The 15779-nt window shown below is 34.1% G+C and overlaps 2 protein-coding genes across 2 annotated transcripts in view; one reads left to right on the top strand and one right to left on the bottom strand.

Annotated features, from left to right (window-relative positions):
• The window catches only part of LOC130901607 (flotillin-2), a 255397-nt gene that overhangs the window by 136103 nt on the left and 103515 nt on the right, over positions 1–15779 (top strand). The window lies entirely within an intron of this gene.
• LOC130901598 (glucose dehydrogenase [FAD, quinone]-like) lies at positions 370–14703 on the bottom strand. Its single transcript, XM_057813080.1, has 9 exons — positions 14500–14703; positions 7882–8328; positions 6962–7118; positions 5389–5639; positions 4881–5324; positions 4677–4820; positions 4381–4621; positions 1374–1677; positions 370–674 (listed from the first exon to the last, which is right to left on the bottom strand). Exons 2-9 carry the CDS (start codon positions 8072–8074, stop codon positions 450–452), a joined length of 1959 nt encoding a protein of 652 aa, XP_057669063.1. The 5' UTR covers positions 8075–8328; positions 14500–14703; the 3' UTR covers positions 370–449.

Here is a 15779-nt window from a genome sequence, read left to right as displayed (position 1 = left end):
CTTAGAGCATCGATCTGATTTTGTTTCACCGATAATACCACAGCAGATACTCTTCCGAGCTGTACAACATAATCCTACCTATATTGGTATCTACTCTACAGACGTGGATAATGAACACCTCGTCAGCTACCAAGGCACGCCTTTCACAAACACTACAACATGAAGAAGTTCAAGATCAATATCCATCGGATTTTTCACACAGTGAAGGTACCACTAGATCTACTCGGGTGTAGAAGGGTTTTTCCTCTTTTGTTTCACGGAACATTTATTTTATTATTAGTATGATTCTGTTATCTTAATTCTTTATCAATTATTTCATAGATTGTTATTGTTAAGGATGCTCAGAGGACAACGATACAAACTCGTACATTCATAAGTATAATTTAATAAACATTAACAAATTATTTAGTTTTATACACAATCCGACTTTCCATTTTTATTCATTTACATCATGTGACACTACTACTATCATTATGGTAAACATAATTCAATTTAGCGTTATAAACAACATCAAAATCTCTTTTTCTTCTCTTGGTAGTGGGTTGCAACCAGTAGGATTTGATCATATCGGCGCCTTTTTCACCAATCATTATAACTGGAGCATTTATGTTACCGTTAGTGATAAACGGCATTATGGAAGCGTCTATTACTCTCAAACCAGAAACCCCATACACCTAAAACCACAAGAAAATATTAGTAATCAAAACTGGTAATAGATGAATGACTAGCAGAACCCAGACGAGACTAACTATCCTAGTTTATGACCTTGTACTAGTTTCGATACGAAGTAGAGTTGCAACGAGGCGAGGCGAGGAGACACGAACAAACCACTCGAGTTCCTTCTTATAGCTTTGTAGAGAGTCTAAAATGGGCTTTAAATGTAGTAAAACATTTGTCTTGTTGTGGTGGCTATCAACTTCTCTAACAAACTAATGTAAACATTATGTTGCTGCAATGAATACATCATTCTAATCACACCATTATGATCAAACTTTTGGTGATAAGAAGGCATTTGCATAAGGATAGTATGAAAAAAAAAGCTTTTTAAGAAGTAAAACTTGAATGTATTAAATGTAAGTATTTGAGCGGTTTCATTGAAGTAATCAATTTTTTGTTCTAAACGCACGCGTTCTTTGTCTTCTTATGGGGTTACTCACTGGTAAAATACTCTACTTTTGTCGGTACATCAGTTTTGCTATCTTCGATACAGCCATTAAGTATCAGAATTGAAAGGATCGACATTGAAATCAGTTCAAAATTCTTAAATTAAAGTAATGACATTCCGTTTCTGATCAAATAATAAGCGTGTTGGAGAGATTTAAAGAGCAATTTGACAAAAAATAACACGGACCTTATAAAACAAGGATACTTACTTTCAATTCAGGATCCACAACAGCGTAAGGATCACTTGGCGGCCCCATTTTCGCCGTACAAGAATAGTGATAAATAGACAATGTGTATTGTCTTATATAGCACTCCCAATATTCATCAGTATATATTGGTAAATGTTTGCATTTGGGAGGTGGATTAGTCAAAAACCTGGATCCAAATCTTTTCAATGCTTCCGTTTGTCCGAAAGCTACAGCTGCTTTAGTTCCTTCTCTTAAGACGTTAACATCGTGAGGATGTGTGAGATAATTGTGATATAACAGAGGATAATCCAAAGGATTTTTGGATCTAAAATTTCAAAACTTAAAGTATAACGTAATATTAAATCCATCATCAATGTTATGAAAATTGATAAATCCATATTTTATTGGGTTTCCGCTATGGGGTCATAACCCCCCCCCCCCCATAAGTAGGAATATGTAAAAGTACGAATTATTTCACACCGTGGATTAAGGGAACCAATACCAACAAATATTTTGAGAAGTAGAAGAATCTGACATAAGCTAATAAATATAAATAATCAAATCAAACTAGTCGAAAAAAGAACCGGGACTCGGTCTAGTGCTCTAGGAGTTTATTAAGTCTAAAGAATCAAATGTCGAATGTCGAATGTCGCATGTCGAATGTCGAATGTCGAATGTCGAATGTCAAATAAAACGTAATTAACTTCCCCCCCTTCTTTGTCAAGTCCCTGGATCCGCCCTTGGGTTTAATATAATGTAGAATATAAGCTGTTCTTTTCAGGATACAGAAGTCCCTTTAAACGGATTTTTTACTATTGTCTACCCAAACACAATTTTTCACATCTTGCATGCTTAAACATATTTCATTAAGGAAAGTAATAGATTCATTAGAACATCTGAATGATGATCATAAGCTTATTGAAAGCTTTATGTTTAAAGCGTGAAAACGTCTAATAAATTTCATTTGAATAATCTGCTGAAACTTCCAATATTGTCCTCCAAACGCAAGGGTGAAGCAAAAAGTTGACCGAATTGTTTTGAAAGCTTATCGATTCCTAGATTCATACTTCCAATAATCCGATTTATCAGTTCGTAGTAGAATAATGGGCGATCAAGGGCCGTTAAGTAAATAGGCCTTCCAATAGGCCCCACTTGATATTATCAAACGCCGTTTTCCTTAGCTAGAAAAACCATTTTTTCATCACAATGGAAAAGAAAATATTATATTGTGCAACAAGTGGGAAAAGTACTTTTCTCACATGTTGTACACTATACTTTTTCTACAACTAATAAAATAAATAATAATAGTAGTAGTAAAATAATATTGAATGATTTGCAACGTTAATTTTATTTTTAATAGAATCTTCGATGTATCCTTCTGCCTCGGTACTGGATTGCCATCCTACATGGCGCTTTAAGATTAATATGTCCCCTCCTGCATTTACTAAAATTGTTGCCGAAGAACGTCTGAAGCAGTGACCTTTGTATAGATAGGGGGTTTTCTAATTTTCAAAAAATTGCAATTGTCTTAGCTATAGTACCGAATTTGTCAATGCCAACCCAACCCGACTAGTACATTTTTCGTGTTGGTAATTTAAAAAGAAACGTTTTTCTGGTAAACCAATCGATCGAAGAGCAGCATATTTTTTATATATTCCATAAAATTCTCCCATTACAGTGAACGTTCTTGACTTTTTTGTTGTCGTTTTATCTAACAAGTAAAGCTGAATTTAAATCCTCTAAATTAACTAAATATTAAAATCTTATAAAAAAATTCTTGCCACCCGAGATCCAAGCGGACACACTATCTTCCACTGCACCATTGACCATTGATTTAAATGTATTTGCTAAAAGTACAAATGAATTTTTAATGATTATTTGATTATTTTTATCTACTGAAAAACCCACTAATTAGAAAAATCTATGTTAATTCAACGAAAAAATAAAATAAAATTTTGAAAATAGTTCCTTCTAAATAAATTTTCTTTTATTAGTAGATATTTCTTGTATCTGCAATATCTGCAATTAGACTGCTGTCAATATGTTTGATTTTTTGGGGACGTAATTATAGGACTTTTCATCTATTTAAAAATAAACGTAATTTCTGATACGTGGATATATCAATGTTATTTTTTATTATGGGTAGTACTTCGCAACATTGAATATTGTGACCAAAGTGTAGACGCCTTTAAAGATTTCGACATTTAACATTTGTCGACAAATGCTTACCATTTTTGAAGAAAATGAAAATTTGATATTGTTAATGAGAGACGAAGCCCATTTTCATCTTAATGGCTTCGTCAACAAACAAAATTGCCGGTATTGGGCAGAAAGAAACCCACATCAGCTTCACGAGAGCCCAAAGGTGACTGTCTGGTGTGCTGCAAAGAATTGAGGCCAAAGACTACAACAATGTATTGCCCAAAATGGACATAACTCGCCGGAAATAATCTTTCGTAACAAAAAAGTAACAAATGCTATGATTTAACGAGTGTTTCTGTACTAATAAGACTTTTTTAAAGTAAATATTCAATTCAATTCAAAACATCCGGTTCCCATGAATGACCCTATATAATCTCATAGTTGTGTCAACTATTTAAAGTTAATTATTTCTCACAGTGTGAGCAATATGTAGTTAGCTATGAGAAATACGTCACTTTTCATAGCAGTTGTAGAAAAACTAATTTTTGATCAAATTGATATCGAAAAAACCGATTCGATTTTAATAAGTTGAATTATTAACCAAATTAGAATAGGAAAAGTCAAAATTTGACCATATTAAAACTACTACTACCACCAATTGCTGTCAAAACTGAAACCAAAAGCTCTATATTTGATAAAACTGAGATAGAAAAAAACAATTTTTATAATTGGAACAGCTACATTTTGAGTAAATTAAAATTGACTTTTTCGAGACTCTCGTGCAAGATTTGGATCAAAAATCTCCTCTTGTTTCGTAAGTTTCGACTCGCTTTCAAGACACTCTCACAAACGAAAATATTGTGAGCAAAACTATTAGTAATCTCACCTTAATTTGATCTCACCCCTACTTTTCGGTCTAAGCATCATAGCGAAAATACCGAAGGTATCTTTATAATTAATTTCCTCATAAACGGCTTTATAGAATTCATCCGTCAATCCATGCGCTTTCTTAACTTGAGTACCACCATCTGCAGCGGTTGTCGTGCTAGTCAACATGAATTCCATATCTGGCCAATCGTCGGATTTATTAGCATATTTCGTTGGAATAAACCCTACAGTTTCCAAACCTATCATCAAATATAAATTAATATCCTATATTCAATAATAATAAAAAGATATTACCTATGGAAGATGTGAGGGGTCCATCTTCTTTAATAGCATACCTAGCAGCGGTATTTAGATTGACTAATCTATTTATAACTAAACTTATGGGATGGTCTATCAAAAATGTTACCACAGACGCTATATGATCTTGTAGATTTTGTCCTGAATATATTACGAAGATAATTAAAGTTTGTAATGTATAAAATTATAAAAATAACTCACCCACTCCCGGTGAATCATGTATTACTCTTATTCCCTTATCCTGTAGATGTTTTGCAGGACCGATCCCGCTCAACATCAACAACTGCGGAGAATTAATAGCACCTCCCGAAACAATTACTTCTTTTTTGGCCAATACGGTTTGTTTTTGTCCGTTTTTTATATATTCAACCCCGTAAGCTCGTCGTGTATCGGGGTCGATTAAAATTTTAGTAACGTGACTGTACATGGAAATATGCAGGTTTCTTCTAAGTCTTATCGGTCTGAGGAAAGCTTTGGCTGTACTACAACGAGAAGCTCGTCGCATCGTGAATTGGTACAAAGCAAAACCGGTTTGTTTGTCGCCGTTTATATCACGAATGTCGTAGCCCATTTCTTGACCCGCTTCGAGAAAAGCCACCCCTAATGGTGTGTTGTAGGGGTTATCTTGTACTGTTAAATAACCTCCTAAAAAATAAAATATGAAAATTAGATACAATTTAGAAGGAATTGATAATTTTTTACACGTTACCCACTGAATGATGTCTTTTGTTTCTAGCTAAATAAGGATTCCTTTGATCTTGACTTTTCTTGAAATAAGGCAAGATTTCCTCGTACGACCAACCGTAGTTACCGTGAGCTGACCATCTATCGAAATCTCTTCTATTTCCTCTTACGTAGAGCATAGTGTTTAAAACACTTGATCCTCCTAGTACTTTACCTCGTGTCCAGCTACATCTGTTTTCGATCATAGCTTGGCAAGCTGTATCTTGTGCTTCTGTCCTTTATAATAAATGCATATTTCGTAACTAAATTTGAAAATATCAAACAATAACTAATATTTTGTTAAACTTCCACATTTGCACCTATCACAGCATACTTTTAACCAATAAATAGTCAATAGTTTTTATAAATGACTCAATAGTATTTCTTCTATCTTGATGTGATCCCTAATCATCTTTATCATCAATAATAATGAACTAATGGAATCAAATGTAGCAGCACTACGTACGAGGATTTAATGATATGAATAAATGATGAAAAATTGAACTGCAAGTTTCAAAAGAGGTAAATTTTCCATTTAAGATGATAACCGATCGGAAAGGCGGCCAGTTTCTGTGTCTGTCCCCGAAAATATCGGGCTAAAATGGATATCTGAAACACTGAAGTCGTTCGTTCAGTGCTTCAGTTCACGTCAATTTGGACAATTGGAAAATTGCTGCAAACTGGATCCCCAAATATTTGAATGTTGACCAAAAGCGTGCAAGGGTAGAAGCATCGCGTTCGATCTGTGCTCGATTTGAAAACGATTTAGACTTCTTAAACCGAATTGTTACTATGGATGAGACTTGGGTACATTTCTACGATCCAGAAATAAAGCAACAATCGATGGAATGGCGACACTCTGGTTCTCCAAGACCTAAGAAGTTTCGTGTCCAAAAATCTGCTGGAAAAGCTCTTGCTTCAGTTTTATGGGATTACCATGGAGTAATCATTATTGATTTTTTGGATAAGGGTATAACAATAACTAGAGTAGTAGAAAGCTATCTAAAGGTGTTTTGTTTTTGCAGGACAACGCCCCTGCAAACAAATCTCATGTTGCCGTGCAAAAAATTCGTGATTTAGGGTTTGAATTACTAGAACACCCCTCTTATTCACCAGATTTGGCTCCGCCCGACTATCTTCTCTTTCCTCAACTGAAAAAAAGTTTAAAGGGTCGTAAATTTTCTTCCAACGAGGAGATAATAAAAGCTGTGGAGGTCTGGTTTGCAGAGCAAGAAGAAACATTTTTTTGAAAGGTCTAGAGACGTTGCAGGTTCGCTGAAATGAATGTATCCAATTAAGAGGAGAATATGTTGAGTAATAAAAATATTTTGACATTGAAACTTTATTTGGTTCTATACTAGGCTAAGAATTTTTCAATATATCCTCGTAGATGCCGCTACTGGTATTAAAACCATATAATAAACAGTTAGCCCCAATTTTCAAAAGTTTATAAATTGTACAGCTGTCTGTGGCTACTCCATAATATCAAATTGTATTAATTCTGTACCGGTTTATCCTTAAATAAATAAAGTATCTATATTTTTATAAACGTCACTTACTTGTATCCCCAATCTAATTTACTCTTGTGTAAATATAAACTGAGTATTGGTACGTCTGAAATATCGGTTTCTTGTCCACCAGCTTCCATAAGCAGAACCTTCCATCCGCTTATTTCTGTCAAACGATTAGCCAGAACGGATCCTGCTGAACCAGCCCCTAAAGCAATTAAACGTAAAAACTTTTTTATTTTCACTAGAAATATGTCCGGAAGAGTGAAGGAAAGCTCTTTAAAGTAGCTCTTCACATAGTACATGCAGACACATGTATTAGAATCATTCTAACAACGCGGGATCTCGTTGGTATCAAGTTAGTTTTCTCGTTGTCCATTCACAGAATTTATTTTTCGGTAATAATGGAGGAAATGTTAGTTAGTTAAAGATACGGGAAGTTCTTTTCGAGTAACGTTGATTATTATGCTCTAAATGTCATCACCAGATTCACAAAAATTGCATGTAATTACACCACACATAGTTCATGCAGACATTTGTCTCAGACTCTTTCAAACATTGCAAGATCTTGTTGGTATCAAGTTTCTTCATTGTCCACTTAGGTGGTATCTTTTCTGTGTCATCTGTGTCCAAAAATTCAATTTTCTTGAGAATAGTAGAGGATATGTTAGTAGGTAACAGGTAATGGAAGCTCTTTCCGAGATTTAACAACCAGATTCTCTCTTAAAGGGAATAGATTTGGAAGTATTCGCTCTGATGCACCAGGTCGAGTTTATTGATATGGTACTGAAGACGTCTGAAGGCGGTAACAGCGTTTCCGTGGCTAGAATAGTTGACATATAGGTCCTAGCATGGTGCCTTGTGGTATCCCAGATTTCATCGGTGTTTGTGATTTTCTATATTTCACTTGAAATTGCCTCTATTTCAGATAAATATCATTTTATTCATATTGATATACTCGAATAACTTACCAATTATTATAAAATCGTAGGAAGCATCTAAAATTTTTCTATCGACATTTCTGTTTTCGGGATCGAATTGGTCATAATGAAAATACGTTACGGCGGCTATGAGAAATGGCAATACTGCTATCTTTCCAACTCCTATTAGGGCTACTCCAGCTTTTATAGCAGTTCCGATTGTACTTAAAGCGATTACAGCCATTTTAGATTATGGTACTGACGTAGATTTTATATAGTTACAAAGTTTCAAGCTCGTAGATAATAATCCTTCTTGATTTAAATATTATATTCTTTGGAATTCAAATTGAACTTTGATGGCACTAAATAATAGTTGACTAGTGAAGAATCGTATGGCAGAACGTTTTTATATTAACTTGCTAATAATTTTATTTTCGTACGTATCGACATCATTCTTTTTAACATGTGTTTGCCGTTGGATTATCATAAAATCATAACCTGAAACAAAAAACTTGTAAACTTATAGCCCCCAGACTTGAAAGACGGGGCCTAGCTTGTGCCAACGCTGGGAAACCCGGCCTTGGTAAACCAATAATGGTCCAAGCCTGGTTGAAGGCTGGATAACCCGACATCGACCATCCTATAGTCAACCAGGCTTGGCAGAACTCTGATTAACTATATAAAGTTTTATTCTAATATCTTATCAATAATAGATATTTTTATGTACATTAATTAGTAGAGTGCATTGATAAAAATTGGTCATAAAACTATAATTTTATTAACAATATATTAAAAATCTATTTTTACAAGCAACCAACCTGGCCCAGGGCTGCAGACCAGTCCTGGGTTTATCCAGGCAACCAGGCCTTTCTAGGCTTGCAAACCAAGCGAGGGACTTTCCAATTATCATCCCAGAGTTCCACCAAGTCTGGGCCAATAATTACTTCCAAGCTAGAACTACAGTTGTACAAACTTGATACAAGTCTGGGCCTATACTGCGCCCATCGTAATATCTTATAAGGGCGAGGACATATCTCACAATTTCGGATTGTTTGCCATTGGAAACCTTTTTGCGCAATTTGGGAATTCTCTGCTTCCTGCCTTTCCACAAAAATTCAATTGGGTTGAGGTCGGGCGACTATGACGGCCTAATCATCACTTTTCTCAATCCTTTTCACTGTAGAAATACTCAAAGGCAGATTTATTGAACGAAGCTGCTATATCTGGACACGTAAGTCGTCGATCGCGTTTATCTTCAACGGTTGGCTTTTTCCAGACCGCCCTGAAGGTATTCTATCGCTCTTGGTAGATGCCTATTCAAGCCCTCCTATATCAGGGCCAGCTCCAACAAACCTTCATAAGCAAATTTTCCTTATCCTACCTAAAAATTTTCCAACGAATTTCTCTCCCTGCTTATTTGTTCACGTTGTAGTTAAGATATTTCTAATTTGGCGGCTTTTGGGAATAGTATTACCACTCAAATTTAATTTTGGTGTATCGAAAAAGATGATTACATCTCTAGGATTAGTAAAAACTAATTTTTTATTGAAGCAACCTCAATGGTTGTCCATTGGGGATACGACATTCGTATTTAAAATAATGAGCGATGAGGATACACATTTTTTACGATTTTGCCGGCAACGTTGTGATGAAATTTGATATAAATATGTTTGGGAGGCTTATAAATTCGATTATTTTGTTGTTATAACTATGGAGGGCGCTAATTGCACGGTTCTTTATATTGAAAATAACCTTTTTAAGGTTACATTTATTTATTAAAATTACCACTTATTCGGGGCTACCGTTTTTTCAGTACAAAAATTTTTGCTCCTGTTTCCTAATCTCTTTCTGTTTCACTTATTGTCCCATGGTTATCTAGTATCCAAATTCGTGGATAGAAAATTTTCAAGACATGATAACCATCACAAAATATATTGCTTCGAAAACTTGTGAGTCAAAACGTCGAATTTTTTGTAATTGGGGCGACGATATTCTTTGTACTTAAAAGTTGGTAACTGATTAATCAGACTCAAATTTTGTCCTCTATTTTAGGCGTACGGACGTGGTGTTTCGAAATCAGGTCAGAACAAGTCCATTTCATAACTTCCATACCATATCTAAGCCTTGGTATTATTTTTGTTATGTCAATTCATCTTCTTCTATGACTTGTTACAACTTTTACAATGTACGACGAATTTTTCAATTCGATTTGATCAATTTCAAAATTTTTGTGTACAATTTCTGATGCCCATGACATTAATGTTACTTCGAACTCTAAGAGCGTGAAAAATTTTTCCACTACAACGTTCAATAACAGCAATAACCTTGATAAAGATTCGCTCAAGTGAATTCCGACACCACAGCAGGCGATTATTTTGAAGGTTGTTACGGAGTTGACGTTTTGAGAAAAAAGAAGTGAAAGAGTTCACTTTCTACTTGTTGGTCAATCGAAAAATATTCATGAATCTGTTTATATATACCTTTACTTCCTTATAATTTCCGTTTATTATTCTTATTTAATTTAATTTGAGAATAAATTAAGTTGTAAGCTGAAAATAGAATATAATTTGGTTGATAGATCCCTAAGCCTGATAATTCCCATTTTTCAAAATCAAAATATTTCACGCGGAAGCAATTACCGTGCCATAGCAAAAAGTGAACAAGGAATACCATGGCTGTGGTGATTTTAGCACGAAATATTTATATATGTAGCACCACTGTATGGTGTTTTACTTACAGCCATCTGTTTGACATCATTTCGTTCCTTTCTTCTTGTTGGGGGCTGTTTTACGCCTTTATTTATTTACTATTAAATAATAAAAGTTATTCTTTAGAAACGGAAACGTGTATTCACTGTTACAATAGTTTGAACCTCCCAAAAGTCAGGAATTCCACTCAAGAAAGAGCAGAAAGAGAAATGAGTGAGTACCATACTTTAAAAAGTATCGTATCGAGGGAATTAGCAAGAAATAGTTAAAAATAGCGAAACCACGAAAGTGTCTTTACAATCGCCTCAAAAATCTTAACTATGAGGAAAATTGAATGAAGACTTGACCTGTTTTATTTTCAATAAAGGATTGAAATAGTGGCCAGATAACAAATAAGTGAAGAAAAACAAATTTAGTAAATTAACACGGAGTTAGCTATAAACAAAATGGCGGTCTGGAGTCTGCGATGTTTTTGAATTAACGCATTAGATGCGTTCAGAAACTATCTAACTAATGGTATCAAAATGATATAGAAAAAAACACGCAGCTACATGATTTGCTACTTAGTTGTATACATTATGTCTTAATATAACAAAAATGTTATTTTTATCTGGTTTTTTCGACACTTTTACTTTAGCTATGAATTTAAATAATTAGTATGCACGGTTTTTGTGTTTATCACGAAATTATATAAGAAGCCTCTTAATTGTTAGGTAACTGTTTCCATAATTAAATTTATAGTTTTATTATTATTTTTTTTTTTTTTAATTAGGTATCTTTTCTTTTCAGGTAATGATGAAACGTCACTCTTATGATTTTTACGTAAGTTTTATTCAAATGAATTTCTATCTCAATTATTTGAAACCAATAAATCCGATTTCTCGGGAAAACTTCGAAATATGAACATTAGTAAAAACCTTTTTACATAAAAACATTTTCCATCATGTGCTTCTGAATGAAAAAGACACAACTCTACAATTCTTTCGGGTATAATCGGTAAATCTTTGCATTGATTTCCATATACATTATCAAGTTTCGCTTTTGTTTCATATCCAGAATAATTTACATCCTTCAAATATGAATTAAACTTTTTTAGAGTATTCGTACTAAGAAATCATCCCTAGTCTTTCGCTTTTCCAACTGTTTGTCGGTCACGTTTTTAATTTTCATTAAGAGGAGCAGCTGCATTGTTGAAATATGCTACAAAAAATTGTTTACTTCTCTGAAGCACTGCTTCCTTTATCCAATAATCATTATCATACTTTTCAGGATTCCAGTCATGTTGTAAGCAAGAAATACTTAATTTTTTTCGTTTTTGGTATTGATAAGTAGATATCTTTAATATTACAGCTTGAAACCTCTGGAGAAGAGCTTCTTTAACATCTTTCGCTTTTCCAACCATTTAACGTTTACGTTTTCGATTTCCATGCCGAGAAATTTTATCGGAATTGGTATTTCTTTGTTTTAACAATCCACATAAAGTCGATGGGGAATCCGAACTTCACGGGAGTCTCTCTTTTAGAGAATGTTTCCAAACTACCAAACTTTTCCTGCAAGTTTTCTGTTTTGCGATTTCAAAAACAAATGGCACTTAGCAGGTAGCAAAAAAAAGCGTGAAGCTTGAGTCTGATTGATGGAAACAGACGAAGAGGGAACTGAAGTAAGAAACAAAGAAAGAAAAGGCAAAGAGGAAGCCAATTCGTGAATCTTGGTTCCCTTATAGCAACTTGATGTGAAAATTTTTCAATGCTAAATTGCTACCCCTGCCATTTTTTTCAATATCAGTAGCTGATCGTTATAAACCCTATATATTTTGACAACGAATTGAGGTTAATTATTGTTCTCTATTGTTTTGTTTCCTTTAGTCAATTAAATATTGCCAAATTAACATAGTTTTCATATTTTTTCCTAATTTTAATCTGTAAAAACCAATAATTGTATTTGCTTGTTTTTTTAAGAAAGAATTTTAGTGAGTAAACTATTTCTTAATACGAGATCACGTAACAACGGATAAACTATTATATAATAATGTTAGAAATGTCATTTATACTAACATCGAAGAATTCGTAAATCAAAAGTGCATTGACTGTACCAAAATGAGAGGCAAACATCCAAAATCGAAACTACGCGATGTAAAAAATCAGAAGTGAAAACCTGGTCGTAATGAAAGATTACTTGAAGTAAAATTTACTAGGTTACGAATATGCCACGATAAACTAACTCATAGTTATTCAATTATTAAAATTGAACCTTTCCCTAATCACCCCAGTGTTAGATCCGACTTGTTAACAAAATAAAACCATTTAAGAAAAGTTATTCGTAAAAAACACAAAAAAAAATAGTTTTCCTTCCCTTCAATTACTACCTCAAATCCTCCCCTAATCATGCGACCAATTTGTATGCTCTTCAGCTCAATTCAATCTCTTAATTTCATTTTGACCTCTTCTTCGCTACCACCCTCCCAAAAAGGGCAGCTTCTCTTAATATTCCTTTCACTGTAGAATTCTCAAAGGCAGATCTCTAGATTCATTGATCTGAGGTGCTACCTCTGGGCTCGTGAGTCGTCAATCTCGTCTACTGATCAATAAAATACGTTTATCTTCAACGATTGTGCTTTTCCCAGACCACCCTGAAGGTTTTCTATCGCAGAAGCTCCTAGTGGATGCAAATTTTTTCACTTTAGACTATGAAGACTTGCTATTAATGCACGAGTTTTAACCGATAGTTTCTCTGTTTTATCCATTTTAAAACTTTCAAGTCTGAATTTGCTAGAACTTTACCCAAAGATGTCTTGGTCCGAAAAGTAGATCAGCTATCTTGTCAAAGATCATCAGACTTTCTGGTTCTACTTTTTTCTTTGTTCTACTCTTCGTTTTTTCTAGTGGTGGTGTAGTCTTCCCTCATCGTCTCCCTTTCGCGATTTCTGGATCCGTGAGGGGTCAATCACGTTTACTGATCATTAAAATACGATCATCTTCAACAGTTGTAGTTTTCCCCCTCCGGTTTTTTTTGCCAGACCGCCCTGAAGGTTTTCTATCGCCAAAGCTCCTGGTGGATGCATATTTGTTCACGTGGTAGTCCACGATACGTCGAGGTATTTTTAATTTGGTGGTAATGGTACGATTACTTTTACCTAGACTATGAAGACTTGCTATTAATGCACGAGTTTCAACCGATAGTTTCTCTGTTTTATCCATTTTCAAACTTTCAAGTCTGAATTTGCGAGAATTTACACAAAAATGTCTTGGTCCAAAAAGTACGTTCTTGAGTCTCACAGAGCTAACTGGGACTAAACTATAATCACAAACATCGGAGTAATCATTCACAATTGAGGAATAATGAACAAATCAGCCGGTACATGCAGGTTTTAACTCGAAATATAAACATTCGATCGGATATAGTGAATAAATAACGGACATTATCATTTTTGGTTTCCAAATATGTGAAATTAAATAAAAAGAAAAAGTTGATCTAATTGTTTTAATAGTGGGGATTCAACGCTCAAATATAGTCCAAGTGAGAGGGATCTTGAGGTTACAAAAGAAGCTGTAGAAAACTAGCTTAGAACCGATTATCGGTCTCCATTGCATCTTCTAGACATACCACCAATCAAATTAAAATAAAATCGAAAATCGTTAGGTTTTACCATGGTTATAAAGAGCTGTCTGAAAGTTGAGTTAAACTCATAGAATACGATGGTTTCATTTCAAATATCCTCCGTAGTAAATGTCAAATCAATATCAGCCCTCAAAAGTATATATTTGTGCTAAAAATTCTCGTTTTCAAATAGAAATTATACCGTTTATTGCGGATTATACGAGCTTTTCTATCAAAATGGAATATGAAGAACAAAAAAATATCCATTTCAAATGATTATAAGTTTGAAAAGAATTATCGAACATATAAACTATGCGTTCCATTATGACTTCAACTATATACTACAATATCAAATTCTTGTTACCTCATATCAAATCCTCAGAAACGTTTTTCACTTTCCAAACACATTCGCACTTCTATGATTAAAATCAACAATATTAAGTGTAATTTGATCACTTAGATCTGAATAGTTTTTACGTATTATTCAGTAAGCGATATAGTGAAAGTGCTTTCTTAAAACGGAACAAAATAAAACGAGAACATTCATTTAGGAATCTACACTATTACTGAATATTACTTAACGCAGTTCAGTTACTTGGTTATTATATGGTTGGTGTTGCGAGGGGATTGTAAGTAGAACGGGGAAATTTTCGGGGGTATCTGAATAAAAAATTTCATATGTATCATTTTTATTATTTACTCCTTTTATTTCATGTCTTTCTTATCATAAATATAAATGGAATAATGTGATTTATTATAGTTCGAGAAGTTATTAAAATGTTTTAAAACACTCAGGGCTAGTTGAAAACAACCTCTTCCTAAATACACCCAATAAGAAAGAATACATATCGGAAGAACTTCCTACCAGTGTCCTTTGCCGATCATTTTCCATCCTACGATCAGTTATCTTGTCAAAGATCATCAGACTTTCTGGTTCTACTTTTTTCTTTGTTCTACACTTCGTTTTGTCTAGTCGTGGTGTAGTCTTCCCTTATCGTCTCCCTTTCGCAATTTCAGGACCCGTGAGTCGTCAATTACGTTCATTGATCAAAAAATAAAACCTGTTGTGGTTTTCCCCAATAGTTGTGGTTTTCCTAGACCGCCCTGAAGGTTTTCTATCATCGAATCTCCTGGTGGATGCATATTTTTTCACTTTAGACTATGAAGACTTGCTATTAATGTACGAGTTTCAACCGATAGTTTCTTAGTTTTATCCATTTTAAAACTTTCTAGTTTGAATTTACTAGAACTTTACCCAAAGATATCTTGGTCCAAAAAGTAGATCAGTTATCTTGTCAAAGATCATCAGACTTTCTGGTTCTACTTTTTTCTTTGTTCTACACTTCGTTTTGTCTAGTCGTGGTGTAGTCTTCCCTTATCGTCTCCCTTTCGCAATTTCAGGACCCGTGAGTCGTCAATTACGTTCATTGATCAATAAAATAAAACCTGTTGTGGTTTTCCCCAATAGTTGTGGTTTTCCTAGACCGCCCTGAAGGTTTTCTATCATCGAATCTCCTGGTGGATGCATATTTTTTCACTTTAGACTATGAAGACTTGCTATTAATGTACGAGTTTCAACCGATAGTTTCTTGGTTTTATCCATTTTAAAACTTTCTAGTTTGAATTTGCTAGAACTTTACCCAA

Source organism: Diorhabda carinulata, chromosome X, assembly GCF_026250575.1.
Source record: "Diorhabda carinulata isolate Delta chromosome X, icDioCari1.1, whole genome shotgun sequence".
Lineage (NCBI taxonomy): Eukaryota > Metazoa > Arthropoda > Insecta > Coleoptera > Chrysomelidae > Diorhabda > Diorhabda carinulata.
This window is presented reverse-complemented; position numbering and strand designations above follow the sequence as displayed.

Coding starts and splice junctions, on each gene's coding strand:
- LOC130901598 (XM_057813080.1), bottom strand. CDS start 8,074: ATGGCTGTAATCGCTTTAAGTACAATCGGAACTGCTATAAAAGCTGGA. Junction 4,821..4,880: donor ACATGATTCACCGGGAGTGG/GTGAGTTATTTT, acceptor TAATATATTCAG/GACAAAATCTACAAGATCAT. Junction 1,678..4,380: donor AGGGGTGAGATCAAATTAAG/GTGAGATTACTA, acceptor TTGAAATTTTAG/ATCCAAAAATCCTTTGGATT.